Source organism: Rhipicephalus microplus, unplaced genomic scaffold (genome assembly GCF_043290135.1).
Source record: "Rhipicephalus microplus isolate Deutch F79 unplaced genomic scaffold, USDA_Rmic scaffold_12, whole genome shotgun sequence".
NCBI classification, from domain to species: domain Eukaryota; kingdom Metazoa; phylum Arthropoda; class Arachnida; order Ixodida; family Ixodidae; genus Rhipicephalus; species Rhipicephalus microplus.
In genome coordinates this window covers 43,751,071-43,773,473 of record NW_027464585.1, presented here as the reverse complement: position 1 = coordinate 43,773,473, position 22,403 = coordinate 43,751,071, and the positions used below count along the sequence as shown (strand labels likewise).

The window sequence follows — 22,403 nt, the reverse complement described above, 5'->3', positions numbered from 1 at the left end:
GAGGCTATTGTTATTCCCATTTTGAAAGAGGGCAAGGACCCTTCTTTACCCTCGAGGTATAGGCCTATAGCACTTACAAGCTGCTTGTGCAAAGTCTTCGAAAAAATGATAAACTGCCGACTTGTACATTTTCTTGAAACAAATAATTTGCTCGACCCATTTCAGTGCGGGTTTCGAGAAAGTAGATCCACCACAGACCACCTTGTTCGTATCTAGGCACAGATCAGAGACGCCTTCGTCCATAAACAATATTTTCTCTCTGTGTTCCTCGATATCGAAAAGGCTTATGATACAACATGGCGTTTCGGAATTCTAAGAGACCTGTCCCACCTTGGTGTGCGCGGAAGAATGTTTCATATAATCGAAAGTTACCTGTCAAACCGGACATTCCGTGTCCGTCTGGGCAGTGTGCTCTCCCAAACATTTGTCCAGGAAACAGGCGTGCCACAAGGTGGTGTGCTTAGTTGCACACTTTTTATTATTAAAATGAATTCTTTGCACTTGTCCATTCCCTGCAATATGTTCTATTGTACATATGTCGACGACGTCCAGCTTGGCTTCAAGTCATGCAACTTGGCCATGTGTGAGCGGCAGGTGCAGCTGGGTTTAAATAAGGTCTCCAAATGGGCAGATGAAAACGGATTTCGACTTAACCCACAAAAAAGCACGTGTGTCTTGTTCTCTCGAAAGAGAGGCATGCACTCGGAGCCCGACATTCAACTGAACGGGCAACAACTGTCCGTCAAAGCTGAGCATAAATTCTTAGGCTTAATCTTGGACAACAAGTTGACCTTCGTACCCCACATAAAGTATTTAAAAACAAAATGTTTAAAAGCCATGAATGTTATAAAAGTGTTGTCACGTACTACGTGGGGTAGTGACAGGAAATGCCTCATGAACCTGTATAGAAGCCTTATTCGCACCCGCTTAGATTATGGGGCCATTGTTTATCATTCAGCGACTCAAAGTGCTTTGAAGATGCTGGATCCTGTGCACCATTCGGGCATCCGCCTTTCTACGGGTGCTTTTCGCACCAGCCCCGTAGAAAGCCTTTCTGTTGAGTCAAATGAGTGGTCGCTTCATCTGCAAAGAACCTACATGTCCTTTGTATATTTCCTTAAGGTCAAAGCAGACAAGAGGCACCCCTCATACTCTACTATTAATGACTTGTCGAGCTCCATTCTTTTTCAAAACAGGCCTTCAATGAGGCAGCCCTTCTCAGTTCGCCTGAAGGGTCTAGCTGAGGACACTGGAGTGTCACTCGAACACAGTTTAATGGCTCCTGTAGCATACCCGCCACCGTGGCAGTGGCAGACTATAGATTGCGATGTGTCTTTTTTAGAACTTACTAAACATGCGCCTATTGCCCATATTCGAACATACTTCTTGGAACTTCAACACAAATACACACGTCCTGAGTTTTTTACAGATGCCTCTAAGTCTAACTCCTCTGTTTCCTACGCTGCTGTTGGCCCTTCCTTTTCGGATGCTGGCCCTCTACATCCAGGCACAAGTATCTTCACAGCGGAAGCTTACGCGATACTTGTGGTAGCTAACCACATCAAACAATCACAAATACAAAAAAGCAGTAATTTATACAGACTCCCTCAGTGTAGTAATGGCTCTGCACAGTCTTAAAAAACAAAAAAACCCTGTCCTAGTTTCACTTTACTCCATTTTATGCACCCTCCACACACTCAACAGACATGTTGTTGTGTGCTGGGTGCCAGGGCACCGTGAGATTCAAGGCAACGTGATGGCGGATCAGCTTGCTGCATCCGCCCACGAAAGCTCCGCCATTACACCGACATCAATCCCGGCCCTTGATCTTAAGCCGTCTCTCAAACGAAAACTCAGGGACTACTGGCAGAGCAAGTGGGATACACACACACAAAACAAACTACACGTTATCAAGCCACACCTTGGCCATTGGCCACCAGTATCAAAATCACGTCTAACAGAGGTAACACTAACTAGACTCAGGATAGGACACATATACACGACACACACGCATCTTTTGTCCGGTGGTGATCCACCATTGTGTGACAGATGTGGAGAGGCATTGACAGTCCTTCACATATTAATCCAGTGCAAACACTTAGAAACTCTAAGAAAACGACATTTTCCATTACCCTATCGACAGCATATACCTTTACACCCTGCAATGTTCGTCGGTAGGGAACCGCTTTTTAGTCATAAATCATTGTTAGCGTTTTTTTAAGAAATCAATAATTTTCATATCATACACCCGGGCATTCCGTAGCACGACCTCTCTAGAGAGGTTTTCGCTGCGGCGGTTACACAAGAAAGCACTTGCCTCACGGCCCTTGGACGCAAGGGTATGAACGAGTGAGGCACTTGTGCTAATGCCATTCATATCCACCATCGTTTTTTATAATCACCAACTCTTGTCATCTATCCTCACCACACACACCTTTCACGGCATGGTCATGATTTTATTACTTGTATGTTTTTACCCGCCTTACCGCGAGGAATTTTATGGCCTTTATACAGCCGCTTATCACAATCATTGTCCATATTCTTAGTAACATGAACTGGCGCTCTTTGGCCGTGAAACGGCCCTTGCGCCACAAAACTTCAAACATCATCATCATTCCTTCATAGTCATTTGAACTACTGCATACAGGGGTATATTGTTTCTTGCATTGTTTCTTGCAGGGACCGCTCAACATTTTGTGAAAAACTAACTCATTTCCAAAATCCAAATACGATGTCCTAACAGCACATTAACTCTTGTGTTTATAGTTGTTTTACTGTACTCCCGGAATTTATTTATCGCCTATTATATTTTTTTTATGATTTGTTATGCTTGTTATTTCCACTTGTGTTCTTTATTTGCTCATTCATTGTAATCAGTGTGTACCCTCATATTGTTACATTGCTTAGGAACTTACAACCTGGATGTATGACCCCCCTTATGTAATGCCTTTGGGCCCTTAAGGTTGAATAAATGAAATGAAATAACAGCTGTGCCAATTTGATACAATTCCCGATTGTTGCACTGAGCTGCACCAAAACTGCGAAATTTGCCGAAATTGCGCCATGCTGTGCCAAAATGCCTATCCTGCCTCAAAATTTTCTCAGGTGCATTAATTTCAGGGAGCGAGAAACGCCCTGCAGTTTGCGTCATCAGTCAAAGCGCGCAGACCCTAATTATAGTGCCTGGAATAACAAACCACATGAAGTAACAATGCTGCATGCCCATCAGTTTGCTGACCGCAGTGTATGTCTATCGGCGGGACGACAGAACATCAAGAAAAAAATGCGTTGCTATAGCTGCATTAGCGCTTCGCGGGAAATGTACATTTCTAGCCTGAAAACGCGGCTATGGCTTCTTAGGAAATAAAGCTGAAAGCATATGCGACGTTTCCTCCTGCAAACAAGCTCGACGTGCTGCAAACCCCGGCGTTGCCAGCGGCCATGTTGATTGGCTTAGCAGTGGCACATAATATATTTTTTTTTCTTGAATTTACGTTGTCCAGACCATGGTCCTGGCGATAGATGTCTGGTACCATCGCCAGGCCAATGGGTGCACGCCGTTATTTTACCTGGGCGAACGCGTCTTGCATTGGAGCTGAAGTAGTACACAACCCCACAGTGAAAGAAAAGAAAAAAAGGTGGGAAGTTGGGGGGGGGGGGGGGGGAGTTGTGGGTGTTTCTGAAAATTTCTTGGCTTGGGATTCCAACTTGTGCAGAGGATGCTGCTTAAGCCACCTTTGCCGCACTACACCAGTGTCCTGCAGAAAAGCATATTGAGATTAGGGAGGGTCTGTTAGTGTTAGTCACGCGACACTGCACACTTCGTTCAGTTTTCGTGCATTTGTACGCCACATGATTCTTAGTACCAGTATAATCAATGACATTTAAATAAGCTACTGGTGATCATTTGGAGCAGTGTATTACTTTTGTGCTTCCCTGAAAAACAAACTAAATTGTGCGCCAGTTTGTTTTCACCATCCCTACTCCTCGGTTATACGAATCTTTCAACTATCACGGTCACAAGTAGGGCAAATCTGTATTTAAATTAGCAGAGTCTGTCAAATGATGTGACAAGCGCAGCAAATGCTAATATAGACTTTATCACTGTTCGCTCAGTGGGGTTGTTGCTCATGTTCACACTGCACGACTTGGGTGATATTAAATGGTGTATACATATTTTTTTTTTCTAAATGTACGCCTTCTTTTTTATACTGCTCAAAATTTGGTGTTTCGTGATAAAAAATGCATGTCTTTTTCTCGTATCCTGCTCCAAGTTTGGATTCTAGTGCTCGAAAAGTAACGTTTTGCTGCTCCAAAAATTGCTCCAAATGGTACTTTGACTGTTGCACCCATGTGCATCGAATCTTGGTTAATCCAAAAGCAGGCACTTCGTATCATAACACACAGTACCTCTCACACTTGTTCGGCTCCGCTATTCTCCTCACTAAATACTCTATTTAAAATATTATCGTCTTAGCTGTAAGTGCCTACCGCGTAGTACATAATCCAAATCTCTCTTATATCACGGGTTAAGAACTTGCAACCTTCTCTGACAACATACGTTTCTCCCTCCAAAGTAAAATCCCACTGCCTAGGGCACGTACAAATTATGAATAAAGAACAGTAAGCGTTTCTGCAATCAAGGTGTGGAACACTGCCCCTGGAGGCTGAAACCTCGAACTCGCTATATGCTTTCAGACATTCAGTTTGCCATTCAGATTGGACATTCAGTTTTAATCTTTCAATTTATATTTAATTTTTCTTATTACTTCGTCTTTCCTACAGTGCATTTTGTGTACTTTTTAGTTACGCTCATCAGCCCTGAGAATGCTTTGGTGTTTTTGGTGCCTCCTCCCTTGGAGCAGCAGTTCCAGTGGTGTGACACTGTGTATTGTGGTAAGGATACGTGATACATGCTAGCCCCTCCAAACGTGTGCACATAGAGGGATTGATCCCACAGAAACAGGCAGTACAATACAGAGAATGCTGAAACGGCGCAGCACCGCTTGTGTGCGTGACCTGGCTTGAGCATGCCATGTGAACGTAACCTTCTCTGTGCATTATGTGTTAATGCGTCTCTGATGAGTGATCTTTCACCTCCGAGTTGCTCGGATACCGAAAAGAGCTGGGCAGCAATTTGGCTTGCGAAGTCTACAACGGGCAAGTGGCAAAGGTTTTAGCTCACCTCCTCGCATCATGGTATTGTGGCTCATAATGAACTAATTAAAAAATTGTGGTACAAATCCCTTCACTGGGCACACAGCTTCCAGTGTCTAACTAAAATTTCTCACGTGACCTGGTGAAGCGCCCTTTGCAAAACCATGTGAACTTTTGATGTTTTTACCTTATGCCCTTTCTCCTGATGACACTCCAAGGTCCTGCATTTTTTCTATGTCCTGTGGCTGCCCAGAAGTACCTCGTATTCCCTATAGGTGCGAACAGATGTCGTGGACATGGCGAGCAGACAATGCGATGCGGATAAATACATGTGTAGAGGCTAATCGGCCTTCCTATTGCCAACGGAGCTTTGTAGTCTTGACACTGCTGAAACGAACTTCTAGATGGAGTATACACTGCACCCCATAGAGTCCCGAAAGCTCAATTTTGCTCGGTAAATGAATACCGGTCTTCAACTGTACTCGAAATAAAGATTTGAGGTTAAGTCGCGTTGACATAGGAACTGATTTTGCAAATGGGCCTTTATATGCACTAATAGGAATTTAGGCACAGACATCAAAAATAGGGATTTATAGGCACTATAAAAACACTAATAGAAGTTCTTCTTAAGCTCTAATTCATGCTCATATATCAGTAGGGCATGATAGGAACACAAGAAACAAAATAAGCATTTGCCTATAATCCGTTCCCTTTAATAACACAGGTAAGAGAGGTTGTGCACATCTTCCTGCGCATTGTAACGCCTGTGGATAGGAACCATGCTTTGCGCAAGCGCCCATTTTGGACAAAAGCAACAAACTGCTAGTGTGTGTTAAAAGAATTCATAATTAAAAAGAAAGGGTCCGATTGTCTGTGACATGTCTATAACTTTGTATTCAATAGGCATGTTGCTTTCTCGATAATATGTTGTCTTGACCATGTTGTTGCACCATGTTTTGGCTATCTGCACTAGCGCGGAAATGTCCTCTTTTTTGCTGTGCACTTCTCAGACTGTCATTAAACAGGTGGTAGTTTGACACTTCACTTTTTTCTCTTCTGCCCCCCTCTTCATTGTCCTTTTTCACGACATGTATTTGCGCTTCAGTCAAGTGTGTCATTAACACCTCTCTGAAGTTTAGTATTAACAGCCCTACCAAACTGTAATGGCAATAATTGAATGTCATACTGAACAATTAAATAATTGAATAAATACGATCACAGCATTCCATCTCACATTCCTCGCAATAGCACGTTCGCATGCCGCCTAACTGCTACATGCCATGTACATCTGCCTCGTACTATACTCACTTTTGCTCCTTACATGCAGAAATACATGCAGGTGCCTGTGGAAGTATGTAGTATGTGTAGAGAGGAAGACAATTATGTGCTGCAGTGGGTCACGCCTTTAGCGAGAGGAGCCCAGCGCAAGCTGTTGTCCCGAGCGCTGCGATTCCTGGGTCGGTTGCCGCCGCCCGCTTTTTGCATCAATAGATCTGCTGTGCAAGTACTACTTACGCCAATAAACCCCCTTTCATATGTAAGATTTAATAATACTCAACAAACAGCGACATTTTATTTTCGTATCGTGCTCCCATGACAGCTTCTAGCAGCAAGTGGCAGAGAAGCCAGCTCACTCGGCGTACACACTTTCTTCATAGTGTTCCATGGGGCATTCTGGGATTGCTTGAAAAAGCTCTCTTGTGCAGTGCATTCTCATTCGACCGTATTGTTGTCTTCCAGGCGGTACTTCATGGACAAGAACTCTCTGAATGACCACCTGAAAAGCAAGAACCACAAACGAAGGTGACTTTTTTGTGTTTATTGGAGTCAATTGGCCTTGCTAAATTTTCATCACACATTATTTATGTTACTATAGGGCATTTAACCTTGTGATGTCCAATATAGACTGGCCAACATTATAGTGAAAAAAATCAGGCATACATTACCATGCATGCATCAAAATGTGGTGATACCATATGTGCGTGGTTGTTCACATCGCCTCGAATCAGTGAGAACTCTGCAAGTCGGTGTTTTTTTTTTTCTGACCACGAGGGGCACCGTGCATAGCATATGCGTGGCTTTGTGCAGATGCAATTAGTCCAACTCTAACTTACAAGCTGTGTGCATCATTAACCACACCTGCAAACATCTTTCCTGAAGCTTGGGGGGTCTACAATATCCCTTTATCGTGTACACTCATACCTCAATATAACAAATTGGGATATAACGAAATATCGGTTATAACAAAGTAACTGAAACATAGTCTTACAGTAAGTATCTTCATTATCATCAGCCTGACTACGCCCATTGTAGGGCAAAGGCCTCTACCATGATCAACCTGGTCTTGTGCAGCAGTTCACCCTATTCTGTGCGAACTGGTTTCATTTTCTCCCTGTGTGCTTCCTAATTTCGTCACTCCATCTAACTCTCTGCCTTCCCTGACTGCATTTCTCATCCATTCTATTGCTGTTAATGTCTGCCAGTTGTCTGTTCTATGCATTATATGACCAGCCAAGGTCCTTTTTTTTTTCTGCTCGATGTCAGCTAAGATATCTGCAACTCCTGTCTGTTCTCTTACTCCTTCTGCTGTCTTCTGATCCCTGAATGTTATTTGTATCATTCTACATTCCTTGCATACTGCATGGTCCACGGCTTTTGCTCCACTTTTGTTATTCTTCATGTTTCATTTCAGACCTGTCAAGGTTGGAACAGCTGCGCCATTTACGCCACTGTGTGCCAAACCTTTTACTTGTGCCATCCTGCGCTGAGCCACCCCCGTTGCTCCAACCTCGTTTATTAGTGCCGTAGTGCACAATAGCACCTGAATACTATAGCCGTAAGGTGCGGCAGCCATCAAGCATTATGCCCCATAGAGTTAAAAATCAGGGGACCCTTAAGCTTTGCCTTTAAGAGTTGAACGTGATAGCGAAATCCGGCCCCTAGTGCGCCCTTCAACCGCTAAGTACATACTTATTAATATGTTTTGTCACACGCACGCACGCACGCACGCACGCACGCACGCACGCACGCACGCACACACACACACACACACACACACACACACACACACACACACACACACACACACACACACACACACACACACACACACAGTAGATTGTATCGGGGTGCGCGAATGGTACATACAGGTTTTTGATCTAAAGCAAGAGTTGCATGGCCTCCAAGATGGCGGGCACGTGGTGTGTATCTCCAAGATACATGCCACGCGCTCACCATCTTAGAGGCCATAAAGAGTCTCACAATGCCTCACAGATGGCAGCACATTATCTAGCGTTTGCTGTTTGCTTAATCAACGCCTCTGGAAAGGCATGATATGTTTTCCACTACATGGACATAGTTGTCTATTTTTAGAGCTGTTTGAAAGTTCCTGTGTGTTTTTAGTGGCGATGGCTACACTATCCCGGCCATTTTCGACGTACTTTGAGGCCTTCCAAATGCACCTACAAATAGCTGAATGGGTTCGTTTTCGTCGTGACGCCTGTCCAACAAAATGCGTTAAAGGGGCACTGAAACACTTTTTCAAGTAACCATGGAATGAATTCACTAGAAGAGCTTATTGTCTCACGAATTCAACGCTGCAAAAATTTTAAGAATCTGCCCAGTGCTAGTGTAGTTTCAAAGGTTTGTTGCATGCTGCAATTGCATTATCTCTTCTCTCACCCTGACGAGAGCGCTGGAAGCCAAGCAGGGAAGGGCGGCTGGGACAAAGAAACTATACACCCGCGCTTCGTGACCTTGAGCACTTCATTTTTTTTTTCTTCGAATGCGCGGCTTTTTTAGTGTGAATGCGCGCGCACGCGTGGACAAGTAGCGGCCTCTTGCGGCGATCTATGTAACGAGCTCTTTCGCTCACAGACGATTTTTCGCTCACAACCAATGGGGCCGACGTCGACGGCAAAATTTCTCCGACACGAGCTCTCTAACGCTATCGCGTTAATATGAGCTCTATGTTGTGCCTGAAAACATGGCCGAAACACCGTGGTTTTGGTTTCATCAAAACGGTTATAGTTTCAGTTTTATCGAGGCTGGGATCACTTGAGCAGCTGTGCACTTTGATTCTGAGGGCAACGTTACAATGGCAGGGGCGCATGCTATGGAACAGCTGCGCCATTTGCATCAATGTGCGCCAAACTGGTTTACCTGTGCCATCTTGCGGCGAACCGCCCCTGTTGCACCAAATTCATTTATCAGTGCTGTATTGCGCCGCACATTCTAAATGTTGCCATCAAGCACCGCGTCCGAAAACGTGACTGAAACATCATGTTTTCGGGCTCTTCGGAGCTGTTCTAGTTTCCGTTTCGTCAAAGCTGTGATCGCTCAAGCAGCAGCTGTGAACTTTGATTCTGAGCGTGTGGTTGTGATTGCAGGCGCACTCACTAACTTGGCATGCGTCAGCGCGTATGGCTATGCGAAGTGTGCTATTAACACATAGAGACGGCTGATAGAGCACCTGTCCTTTAGGTTAGCTACCAGTCTTTGTACAACATTACAATTTGTTGCTGTCGCATTAGTTGCTTCACCGTTGCGGTGGAACAGATTTTTATTCATAACTTGACAGCAGTATTCAGAAAAGAAAGAAAAAGTGCTTAAAAGAAGCAGGGGTAGTATACGCTTGCCCATTCTCATTCATTTCGCCGCTGTGCTCTGTTATGTAGTGCTTATTGACTCAGCGGTTGACGCTCGCACGTTCAGGTTTTACAAATGGGCGGCTATATATATATATAGATAAAAAAGTCACAGCTTAATCGCAAGAGCGAAGCAATGAACATTATCACAATGAACTTAGGATTCGATTTCATGTAACTCTAGAAAGCACTGGTGTAAGAGAGCATGGTCACTCCAGGTTGAGCAACAGTTTTCACACAGTCTTCATGACGAGAGCACAGCACATAGAAGTTAATGGTGCCGCTCTCTCATAACTGCCGAGCTAGTGTACACACTAACGATCGCGCCACTGGTAGCAAAGTTCACAATTTCTCGTTGAGCAACCTCCCCCCCCCCCCCCCCCTGCGCTCGCGTCTTTTAATCTTGTTCAAACGAGTGGTGCGTTTCCTCTCTGCTTCGTCTGGAGAACTTCGAAGCGGGCGTGATGTTATCGCATGCGCCCTCCGAGTGACAGAGAAGAGGTGGCTTGATTGATCACTTCTTCAGCTGTGTTTGTCACCCCCGCTTGAGCGCTTTCACTCGCGCGTAGAGTATACAATGCGCGGAAGTTTGTTATCAGTACGAACTTTATATGGGATATGACGGGAACGGTGTTGGAAAAAACCGACCGAGAGTGACTGCTATCGCAATAATAAGGCTATTACACAATTGTTTGGAAAATGCAGCACTAAACAAATGTTACTTTACTACTTTACAAGTGCTTTGTAATGGGGCTACACCAGCTCTGAACGTTCTCGATTTCTGACTTCTCCAAATTTGCTCAAAAAGCTCTCCAAGCCTGCTGCAAAATGTCTTTCTGGACAATAGGCATTCTTGCCTACTCCCACCTTTGTGTAAAAGAAAGTTTTCAGAAACCGTCTTGTCAGTTGACGTACCTGAACTTATTAACACGTTGACGTGTATTTGTAAAACAAATAAGCTTATGCTGATTGTGCCAGATGACCTAACAAGGGAAAAACATTGGCTTAATGGCCATACTGGATGTGAACAAGAAGTTAGCTTAGAAGAAATCCGGAGAAATGAATGAAAAAAGTTTAAAATTTGGTGTTAAAACAAAAAATAATACTGAAAAGAACTGATTAAGCGGTCTGTTGCCACTAAGCAACGTACAACAGTGCACTGAGGAAATATAGTGTTGGCCAGCGCGTACCCTTAAAAATCCTCCTGTTACCTGGGCAAAGTCATGAAAGTTTATTTTGGAGTGGACAGGAAGCTGTGCTCCTGCCGACAAAAGGTGTTTTTGGGTCCTTACACGCTTGATAGTTGTTTACTTTGGTGAGAAAACAAGCTGTTGAAACTCAACGGCGACAAGAAGGAAAAGAAGACTGCAGGCAACAAAGGCACACCCAGTAGTAAGCGAAAAATGAGAAATTAAGGCAGCTTGCACTAGGGGTGCCAAGAAGTCCAAAGGAGCTGAAAGGCGGCCTTCCTTGTTTATCTTTGGTTCCCGCTTTCTTTCTTTCTTTTTCCTTTCGCCAACTTCTTTCTTTCTCTTTCCCCGCCGCAGTGGTCTAGTGATTAAGGTACTCGGCTGCTGACCCGCAGGTCGCGGGATCAAATCCCGGCTGCGGCGACTGCATTTCCCATGGAGGCGGAAATGTTGTAGACAAGTTTGCTCAGATTTGGGTGTACGTTAAAGAACCTCAGGTGGTCGAAATTTTCGGAGCCTTCTACTACGGCGTCTCTCATAATCATATGGTGGTTTTGGGAAGTTAAAACCCACATATCAATCATTCATTTCTTTCTCTTTATTTATTTTTATCATTATCAAGGTGTTTGCAGAACAAGAGGAAGAAGAATTCTCTTAGGTGAGAAAGCGCAGTCGAGTGTTATACCGAACGGCGTTGCATTTGGGGAGTTCCTTTTGGAAGGTACGCCACCGTTTCATTCAGGATCCGTTGAACTGCAACGGTAACTCATTACATTTGCGAAGGAACGGTAGAGAAAACGGCGTTCCATCTGTAAATGTTTTGCGGCACTCAACAGGCACACGCAAGCTGCAGATCATGCAGCTTACGTGAGCGACCATGTGAGGCGCCAAATGTACTGCTCGCCTACCTCGTGACTATGATGCATCCTGATCACTGGGGGAGCAGGGGAGCGAAATATGCCAACGGGCTGACCTTGCGAAAGAGGAACAGTTGATTATTACAGCATAGGGGTTACAGGTGCATAGGTTTGCAGTGGCTCCTAAAAAATTATGAGCCTGCACATGCTCACTTCATCCTCTTCAACTTGGCTCCCTGTACCCATGCGCTGATTGGTCTAGCGAGGGATGCAATAACTGTGATGGACGGGATAAGAACTAGTACAGAGAGAGAAGGAAAAGTACTTGGGGGAAAAATTCGGCAGATCCCACCTACCTTGGGAATCAATGTTATGCAAAGCATGCAAATGAAAGATGACTGTGTGTTGTAATTTTTTTTTTGACAGAAAGATTACGAAGTGGCGCTAAAGATATGTACAAATGCATGCACAGACATATGTTAAACAGCCGCATATATTTTGGATAACCAGTTGTTAGCAGTTGTGCAACGATGCCTGCAGCAACATCGATATTAGCAACATCAAAAGCGGTAAGCTGATATGAAGCGCTGGTGCTCGTGAGGCTGGTAGTCCCAGACTTCGCTCATAAACCTCAGTGGATGGCGCTTAACTAGAATTGACGTTAACCCGATGTGATGGCTATGTCATAGGAGTACATATGTAATGTTTATAAAATTGGATAGGCAGCCATGCAACCACAGTTGTCCTTTCACGAACATTAGGGTCTATTTAAAATTAGTTTCAAGACATGGCATGGCCCTGTGGTAGAATACTTCATTGCCATGCAGAATTCTGGGGTTTGATTCCTGCTTCAACCCTGACATTTTTTTTTGCATTTGTTGGGTCACCACCGCCAATGTCGGCTTTTTGTTAACATTGACGCATTAAAATTATCCATGGCAAAATTACCCATGTCTGTTCTCGTGGTTTCTGGGTAGATATAAACTATCAATCACCTGTGGCACATACCTGCATACCTGTGGCACATACCCACCCATGGGTATGTGCCTCACCTCCGGTGGGTTTGATGACGTACGCAAAGGGATAGTGACATTATCCATGTCATGTACAGCGAGTCATATACATCAAACCATCTTTTCCTCCCATACTAATTTTGGTTTACTGCAAGTTGAGGGGGTGATCTTGAGAACACCCGGATGTAAGCGGATGGATAGATAGATGGCTGGATGGATGAACAGACAAAGACAGACAGGTGCTTGAAGTGGCTGCAGTACACAAAGAAATGCTTAGGCATATAAAAATTTAGCGAGGTGATATTCGAGACCGTCTATCCCCGATTTGAAAGCGAGCACCGCAACTAATTTTTCTAATGGTGCTTATTCAACCTAGGCATGGCACTGTGAAGCAACTCAATAGAGACAGAGAAGTAATATATTTATTTATTCTGCTTGTATCACAACCCAACGACAAACACATAGCACTAGAGAATTTGCATTTATCTTAAGAACGAATACATCATTTGTAATTCATTCATAATTTATAAATCATTTATAATTCATTTATAATTTATAAATTATGAATGGTCTTGTATAATTATTCACTAGAATGGTAGTAAAAATGAAAACATCACTAATGCTAATACCATTCTTGCTGACTTTTCATTTGCTTCTGTGCATCTCTTAGCTGAATGACCATCTTTATGAAGTGGGATGTTGAACCACCTATGCATTTTTCTGATACATGCACGGACACTAGAAGGGCATAGCATAGCCTTCTATAATTTAGTATATCAAGGGGGAGGGAAAGGAAAATGAAGGTGAGGAGGGGAGAATCGGCATTGAGAGAAAGAAAGGGGAAAAAAGATAAGCAAAAGAACAACTGCGAGAGAGGGTAGGGGGGCATAGGGGAAAAATATATGTAAAAAAACTAGAAAAATAGAGAAAACAAAAAGGAAGAAAGAGTGAAATAAAGTTGACAGACAGAAAAGTAAATTTACAGAAATATGTTTGGTGACTGCGAACAGCGGACCACTAAGATCCAAATGTGCGTCCTGGACATCATTTCCTACTCCCTCTGAAACATGGAATCGCCACTAAGTATTGTCACTGTCGCTGTGGTTTCTTGTGCAGGAATTTTAACTATATATGCAAATGAGTGGATATTTCTATTTGAATACCTGAGCCGCAGTATCCTGACTGCCTTTGAAGACCAACGTAGTATGTGCTACGTGTTGAAATGGATGAGCTAAAAATATGTTGTTGCCTCATTAGTGGAAAGAAGAGATCCGCAATCGGTTTTGCTGTGAAAATTTTTGTCGAGGCACAGTAAATAAATAATGACGAAGAGGTGGAGTGCCACTATTACCTGCTCTGCTGTATTTTTTAAAAATTTTACAATGAATTGCGCAAAATGTATTAACGCTGTGTACCGTATATACTCGTGTAAGGGCCGCACTTTTTTTTCGAAAATTTTGCTAGGTGCGGCCCTTACACGAATCAGGCCGATTTAGTACAGGCAGTACAGGCCAAAGGTCTGTACTGTTTATGCAACAGTAGCAGAGTGCAAGAGTCACAAATGACATGCCAGAAATGTTTTTATTCGGATTCCATTTCGCTGTCCTCGTTCTCGGAGGAGCTCGCCTCGGCGTCCGCGTCTTCCCAGAGACGGTCATCTTCGGTGCCGTTCATGGAGTTCGAAATTCCCGTTACCTTGAAGCTTTTAGCAACTACTTCTACTGACATGGCACGCCACGCATTCAAAATCCATTCACACACCTGTTGGAGCGACGCCCGCTTCAGCCGTCCTGTAGGGGTCTTCTCGTGGACGCCTCCAGCCATCCATTCAGAGTAACATCGGCGAAATTCCACTTTGAATGGTCTGTTGACGCATACGTCGAGCGGCTGCAGCACACTCGTCAGGCCACCGGGAATGACGGCCAAGTCCGTACGAGTTGCGGCAACTCGGTTCTTGACGCGGTCGGTCAAGTGGCCCCTAAAGCTGTCCAAAACAAGGAGGGCTTTCCGTTGTAACAGCCCTCCAGGTCTGTTTGCCCAGACGGTCTTAATCCAGTCAACGACCAGTTCCTCGGACATCCACCCCTTCTCTTGCGCACGTACGACGATTCCCTGAGGGAACTTCTCTTTTGGGAGAGTCTTCCTTTTAAATACGACGTACGGCGGAAGCCTCCTGCCGTCTGCCGTGATGCACAACATCACAGTGCACCTTTGGCGTTCTGCACCAGTCGTGCGCACAGACACACTTTTCGCACCTTTTAAATCCACTGTGGTGCTTTCCGGTGCATCGAACCACACAGGTGTCTGGTCCGCATTCCCAATTTGGGACAGGTCGTATTCATGCTCCCTCCTGAGAGCATTCACAAAGCGATGAAACTTAATGACGTGGTCTTCGTACTCGCGCGGCAGTTTTTGGCAAATCGTCGTTCGGCGCCGAATAGAAAGCTGGTTACGGTTCATAAACCGCGTAGCCCAGCCCCGACTTGCCTTGAATTGTGCCGGGGGTATTTCCATGTGGCGAGCGATGCTGAGGGCTTTGACGCGTATCATGTCAGTCGATACGGCGTAGCCGTCCCTTCGTGTGTCGACGACGTAGTTGACGAGCTCGCTTTCGAGTTGCGGGTACTTGCACTTTTTCCCGCGAAACGCCTTTCGGCTCCTGTTAGTAGCGGCGAGGGCATCTTTCTGATTCATCCAGTAACGCACGCGCTTCTCATCGACGTCGTACTTTCGTCCAGCTTCCCGCTTCCCGTGCTCCTCGGCATAGTCAATCACTTGCAGCTTAAATGCTGCAGTGAATGATCTCAGATGCCGGCCCATCGTCCGTCACGTGCGCTGGCTTCTGCAGGGTTCACTACAACCAACAAAGTGACACCGACGACACCGATCTGAAGTCGCGCTGCCAACGTATCGACACGATGCTAGGAACGATGCCAACAAAGAGGCCGCACAAGGCAAATATGGCGGCGCGCTGTCAACAGCGTGGTCGGCGCGTCGGCGGAAGTAGAATAAAAGCGGAAAAGCGTGCAGCGCCATCTGGCTGTAAATGAACTAACTACACTTTTCTGGCGGGACATTTTGAACTTTTGTTTTTTTTTTTTTTCGAAATATCCGCTTTCAAAGTTGGGGTGCGGCCCTTACACGAGGGCGGCCCTTACACGAGTATATACGGTACCTCAAAATTCCTTAGCTAAATATAGACGTACTTGTGCTTACGTTCAATCATATTTCGAATCTATGCATAGTGTAGACATAGTGTAGCTACCGACTTATAATTCACAGCTTCATGCCACAGTGATTCAATGAACCCCCACGCGTATAACATTTTCTAATCATTCACTGCTAATTTGCAAGGGTGAAAAAGAATTACTCAATACCAATATCATGCCGAATTGAAAAGCTGTACGCAAATAACAATTTCGTACATTCTTCAGACCCACATGTTGTGCTCAGTCTTGCACAAAGGTCTTATTCGACGGGCTCTCTTCACACAACAACAGGGACTGTGCATGCTTACTTGCTTGTTGATCCCACAGTCATGGCCGCTCCCATTACGAAACCATTTCGAAATTGGCGTCCTCAGTGTCGTCAAGAGCTATTTCAGTGCTGCTTGCCTTTCAAGAAAGTGAAGTATATGCCTGCATTCCATACTTAGCGGGCAGGAAGTCCAATCTACTGTTGCCTGTCCTTGTGCAAGGGCATTTCTCGACGGACCGCTACTGCAAATGAAATTATATAATGCAGCATGTTTTTATTGATTGTGAAAGCTGATGTGCAAGAGAACAAGTGGGAAAATTATAAAAAATGTCAGAAATGTTTTTATTGATCGTCGTCAGAAGTTTTCCTTGCATGCTTTTTTCTTAAAGTTAGTGAGATCTTAAAGTTAGTGAGATTTTGGTGAAAAAGTCTTATTAATATAAGCTTTGGCAGTCTTATAAAAGCATGCTGAGAAAGTAGTGCGAAATTTTTACTGCTCTGTCATTGGTGCTCTTTAGAATGAAGGCCCACAAACTAAGCAAAAAAAAAATTTTTTTCATGTCAAATTTCACAATTTTTAATAAAAAATCTACACTATGCATAGATTCGAAATATGATTGACCTAAGCAGAAGTACGTCTATATTTTGTTAAAGAACTTTGAGGTACATAGGAATAATATATTTTGTGTGAAAAAGTCCAATTCTCATGGAAAAAGCCCATAGTCCAATTAAAAAACAACAACAACAACAACAACAACAACAACAGAGCAGCTAAGCGTGGCACTCCACCTCTTTGATACTGTTGATTTACTGTGCCTCGAAAAAAATTGTTACAGCAAAACCAATTGCAAATCTGTTCTTTCCGCTAATGAGGCAACAATATATAAATTTTCGAAAAAAATTTAAGAGGTCGACCAGCCATGCTTTGTTCGATATTACGTGGAATCTCCTATATATACTCGAGGTGAGCTTTAACCTTATCTCGTCACGAGTATCTGACACTGCATAGATATTTATTGAAAGTCAGATGTAACCGTTAATGTAACGACACGTCCCAATTTCGGAAATGTAGCTGTAACAAGTTTCTTTTGTAACGAGTTAAGGAACTTGTAATGGGGACCCGTTCCAAAGTAGAGAAGGAACAAGGAACGAACTTTCATTCCTGTTTCAGAGGAACGTGTACGACATTGGTGTGCTCACACGGCTATGCTATATGTGTTTTTGCCGTTACACCATGCATACGACAGCATACGATAGCATACTACAGCGTGGCCCTCTAAAGTCCCCATCTTCGCATCAAATGCAGTCTCTCTCATCTCGATTCGGCAACATAATACCTGGATACTTATGTTCTTCAGCTTCATTTAGGCCAAAGACTTTAGTGTCTCATATTTGCTGTGCCAGCTGTAGTGTCTTCCCCTCATCTGGGAAGATAAATGAGCCTTATGAGTACTAGAACACGGATCTTATCTGTACGATGCGCCAAGAGCAATATGAGCGTATGCTAAACTAAGGTTCGCATTGCGCTGCGATTTGAGGTAAAAATTAAAAAAGAAAAGCGCACATTTTGTTTGTCTACCATTCTGCTGGGAGTGTAAAAGAAAGAAAGACATGGCATGGTCAGTGAATTGGCCACAAGCTTCCGCTGAACACACTTTAGAAATTGCAAAGTGGCCTTCAATTTTTTAAAGTTCATGCATTAAAAAATTGCCATCTCTATGTAAAGTTCAGAGCACATAAGCATGTGATTTTATCAGATTTTTAAGTTTCAAGTTTTATTCAGCAACGATGTCAGTTTACAGGAAAGTGGATACAGGATTGGAAATACACTCAAGGAGCCCCAAAGTTAGAAATTGTCAGGGGGGCTCCCATACATGATAACGGGAGAAGAAACAAAATATACAACATTCAGTTGTTATGGTATCATCAGTAAGAAAAAAAAGCACAGTGCGAAAAGACGAAAGTAGAAAATACATATATGTTTAGCAAGGCAAAAGAGAAAACTCTGAAGAACAAACAAGCGCAAATTATAATACAAAATGTAAGGAAAATATAACATGTAGCAGTTGTGATCGCTACATTAAAAAGCAGTTGCTAAGATGAAGACAACTGTTGTGAAAAATATTTTTTACTTGGTTTTTGAATGCATGTTCTGTGGTTTATGATTTTGTTACGTAAGGAAGAGAATCCCACAGCTTGATTCCCGTAAATGTGGTTGTGAGCTTGCCGTAGTTTGTGCGAACTTTAGGCAGAAGGCGGTTATCAAGCTCAGAAAACCTAGTAGACATTGTATACATTTGTAAACATTGTATACATTGTGCTGTTTTGCAATATGTAATGGTTTGTATAATGAATTCTGCAGACTTCGCCAGTCGTTCTCCAGAATTGCTGTAAACTCAATGCATAATTTTTATCCCATGTGCAGATTGAAGTCCTTGGAAGAGGAACCATACAGCCAAGCCGAAGCTGAAGCTGCTGCCGGCATGGGAAGTTACATTCTTCCCAAGAGATGTAAAGTAGAATCGCAGCCGCTAAAGGAGTAGAATCTGTGCATGAATGCCATTAAGCTTCGTTTCATCCACCCTCAAAGTGCACATGCTCAAAAGGAATATTCGTTTCAATAAATATATGTTGAACAAGATCCTCAAAGGTATAATTCCTGACTTGCTCTGCTAATTGTGGCATGGCAATTGACACCACGCACTGCACCACCCTTCCCTGTGAGTTCAGTCTGCAAAGTTTGAAAGCAGTTACTCCCGCGTAAAAAATACAGCAGTGGCTGTTGGGGCCGTACAGAGAGTAGAAAAAGGCAATCAGTACAAAGAGTTTTTCTTCAAATTGCTAAAAGCATGCATGTGGTGACCACTGTGGGCACTTGAATAATCAATGTCCAGGCTGTTTTCATGTGCTCGCAAGACATTGTTTGCCATGGTTGTTAATTTTTCCAGGCACTTAGGTGCACACTACTCAAACACAAAGAGTGATGCACAGAAAGGGAAGCTTTGCAGAAAGCACTCAGTGGTAGCTTGAAAGAGTTGTGTTGACAAAAGATGTGCCTATTGCCAGGGAACTAAACACAGTACGGCCACGTGCCACGTGTGGTGGTCGGAGGTGTTTGGCCAGGAATATAGCTCCTTGCAAAGTGCTGCTAAGGCATCAGCTCATTGTCTTGGTAGACGCTGAAAAAAACACAGGTGATTCCACTGTCATAGGAATTGGTATAACACGAAAGTGAAACTTGTCTTCATAGAAGCAGTTGAGTGTTTATATTATTTTCATTTTATTACCTTAAAAGCCCAACAGGGGCATTACAGAAGAGGTGGGTTTACATATGTTCATTATACATTGTTAGAAATAACATTTCAATAAGCATTATTAAACAAGACATGGGTGCATGCGTACATGATTCTGTGATATACACAAGCAGTTAGAATAATGAAAATGACATCCAGTGATTTTTATTCTGAAAAAATATAAGAATGTCGGTGTGCTAGTTAGGGTGGCAATTTGGTGGGTCAGGCAGGCTGCTCAGACCTGTGGCTGTGTGGGGAAAAAAAAAAAAAAAAAAAAAAAAAAAACTTGAAAAGGTAGTAGTATGAGATAGTAAAGGTAAAGTAGTCAAGGTACACCGTATTGTACACTGTTTTTCCACAAGGTCGAATTAATAAATACTTTATAGGAACAAATTGGCACGTGAACAACGGCAAGCCGCTTGAAACTCGCAGCATGTTCCTCAAGCAGAAAGGAAGCAGAACAAGAACATACACAGGATGAGCACGAACAGCTCAATACATCAAGCACTCTAAGGATACACAGAACGAATGCACAAGTACACATGGGACACGCACAAACTAACTACTGTTGTCTGTGAACAGTGTGCTCTTTTCACAAACACCGCCGCTGCAGCAAGCGAAGTGACCTTCATGCTCTCTCTAATGTCAGCACGAACTTGTGGTGAAAGCCCAAGGCGCACAAAATGCCCTGATCATGAGATAAGTGCGAGCGCGCTAGCCACCGCACCCTGTTTAGGTGTGTGAGCAACGTAACGGGCTGGCTGATGACTTTTAAAGCGCGCCCTCTGGACCCTTCATGTCATTTTGCCAGCGATGACAAGGACATGCAGAAGTCATCGATTTATGAGCGCCGCCTGCGGTAAGTGGTGTCTAGAAATAGCTCAGCGATAGCAAACCGAATAACATACGCTTTGTGGCTGAGTCGGTTCACGCTGCAGAGCAAGCGGTCATAGGCTCGACTTGTGGCGACAGAACGCGACTCTTTAGGCTCGCACGATGTCTGTTGTCGCTGTCATCACCCGTTGGACTGAAACACATGCAGTTGTTGCATATACTGTACATTAGGCATTCATACACGCATATGGTTTAAAATTCACCGTGCTTTGCCCGTCCGACAGTTGTTTATACTAGTTTGCGACTTCTACGATATGGACCTTAGGGCCTACCTCCATGCCATCATCATTCACTTCATGGATCTGCAGCCCTCTTCTTGTAGTTTTTCCTTTGCCATCTTTCAGTATATATTTTACAACTTCATATGTGTTATGGAAATACGTCGGTGAAGCCATGGTGGACCCTGGCATAAAACATTTTTACCTTAAAGTAAATGCGAGGCTTGTGCGAAAAATGCAGCACAGTCACAGTGGAAGCACAGCTGGAAGCTTGAAGAGTGGCATTTCTAGAGCCTGTTGTAAACTCTCTTGGGGCTACCTCGCAAGTACACATTCAAGGTACCAGCTACATCATGTCATAATTTCTGTCAAGTTAGGAAGCACCTACTATGCCATTTGTCCTTCTGAAGAAGATAGTGGTACCCGCCACACATCTGCTAAGCATTATGTGTACTTTGTTGATGCAGTGGCTGATGACGATGTAGAAATATGGCTGAGCCTTCTGTAATGACTGTAAAGACCCACTCGTTATGCAATTCACATTGTGTGACACGTGATTCACACTTCGCATGCTGTGATGCTTGGTTATTTTACTCTGCTGCCATACTATTAGCCCCAAGATCGAGCAGAGTCAGCGCCTGGTGGCCACTGGCTGAAACACACTTAGTGTAGCACAGACTGGCTAGGCTGTATCTGTGCGTGCTTTTCACGTTCTCACGGACTTGTCACCCTTTGCCAAAACAATGGGAGAGTTTTTGAGTATGTTTCGCCACCTGTCGGCGGTAAGGGCGCTGCGACCCTGATTTTGCATCTTCTGCGCCGCACAAACGGCTCTAGAGTGTGTGCGGTGTGAAAGCGCGGAATGTGGGTGCTCAATGAAGAAGAAGGAGGGGGATTATTCAAGAAGTGAGGAGAAGGGGCAGAGAGATGATCATCATCTTTAAAAAAAACAAAAAAAAAACTAGTGTTATCAGACTGCTCACCGCATAATGTAGGTATAAGCATGTGCTCGTGGATAATACCAGCTGAACCTCAGTAAAAATGCAGAAAAAGCAGTTAACAAAGCACAATGCAAGAAGCATAAAACAATGTGTGGTGAGTTAGGGGTTTACTCAATGGGCCCAGGTCATCGGACGCACTCAAGGTAACCTGATAACACGAAGACATTCTCTATATTGGATGAGGACAAGGACAAGAACACACACGATGAAACTTCACAAAGAACATCAGGACGATGCAAGGTTAAAAAAAAAGTGTACTGGCAAGTTCCTGTCCACGTGAGACGTAAGTCTACATCTTAACACTCAACGTACTTAACTCCCGTGCCACCAAGTTTTCAAGACGACACTCATGCGCACCGTTGTTGCGGTGACCTGAAGCTCTCTCGTCGTCAGGAGACGGTGTGCCTCGTGCTTGCGGAGGCCGTACCGAGGCGGGACCCGGCCTGGGGCATCCCAGTAAGGTGGTCAGCGCCTGAGCTTGCCTGTACTCACACCGAGAACAGCGTACCGACGACTGCCGTGAAAAGACCTGGGACAGCGTCTCACTCCGAGACCAGAACAGCAGCTGGCCGTGAAGAACGTTGCTTCAGACATACCCGGGGGTGAGGTGGGGCGATGCCCAGTCTAGAACGCACCCGAGGACTTCAACGCCGAGAC

At 44.1% G+C, this 22,403-nt stretch overlaps 1 protein-coding gene across 1 annotated transcript in view; it reads left to right on the top strand.

The window, feature by feature from the left end:
• Nucleotides 1-18,981, top strand: part of LOC119166778 (zinc finger protein 593) — a 28,656-nt gene extending 9,675 nt beyond the window's left edge. Inside the window, exons 2-3 of the mRNA XM_037418118.2 lie at nt 6,898-6,960; nt 18,766-18,981. Of these exons, the coding sequence (XP_037274015.1) occupies nt 6,898-6,960; nt 18,766-18,883 (181 nt within the window). The 3' untranslated portion in view covers nt 18,884-18,981. The remainder of the gene's footprint in view (nt 1-6,897; nt 6,961-18,765) is intronic.
• Nucleotides 18,982-22,403: the final 3,422 nt, after the last annotated feature.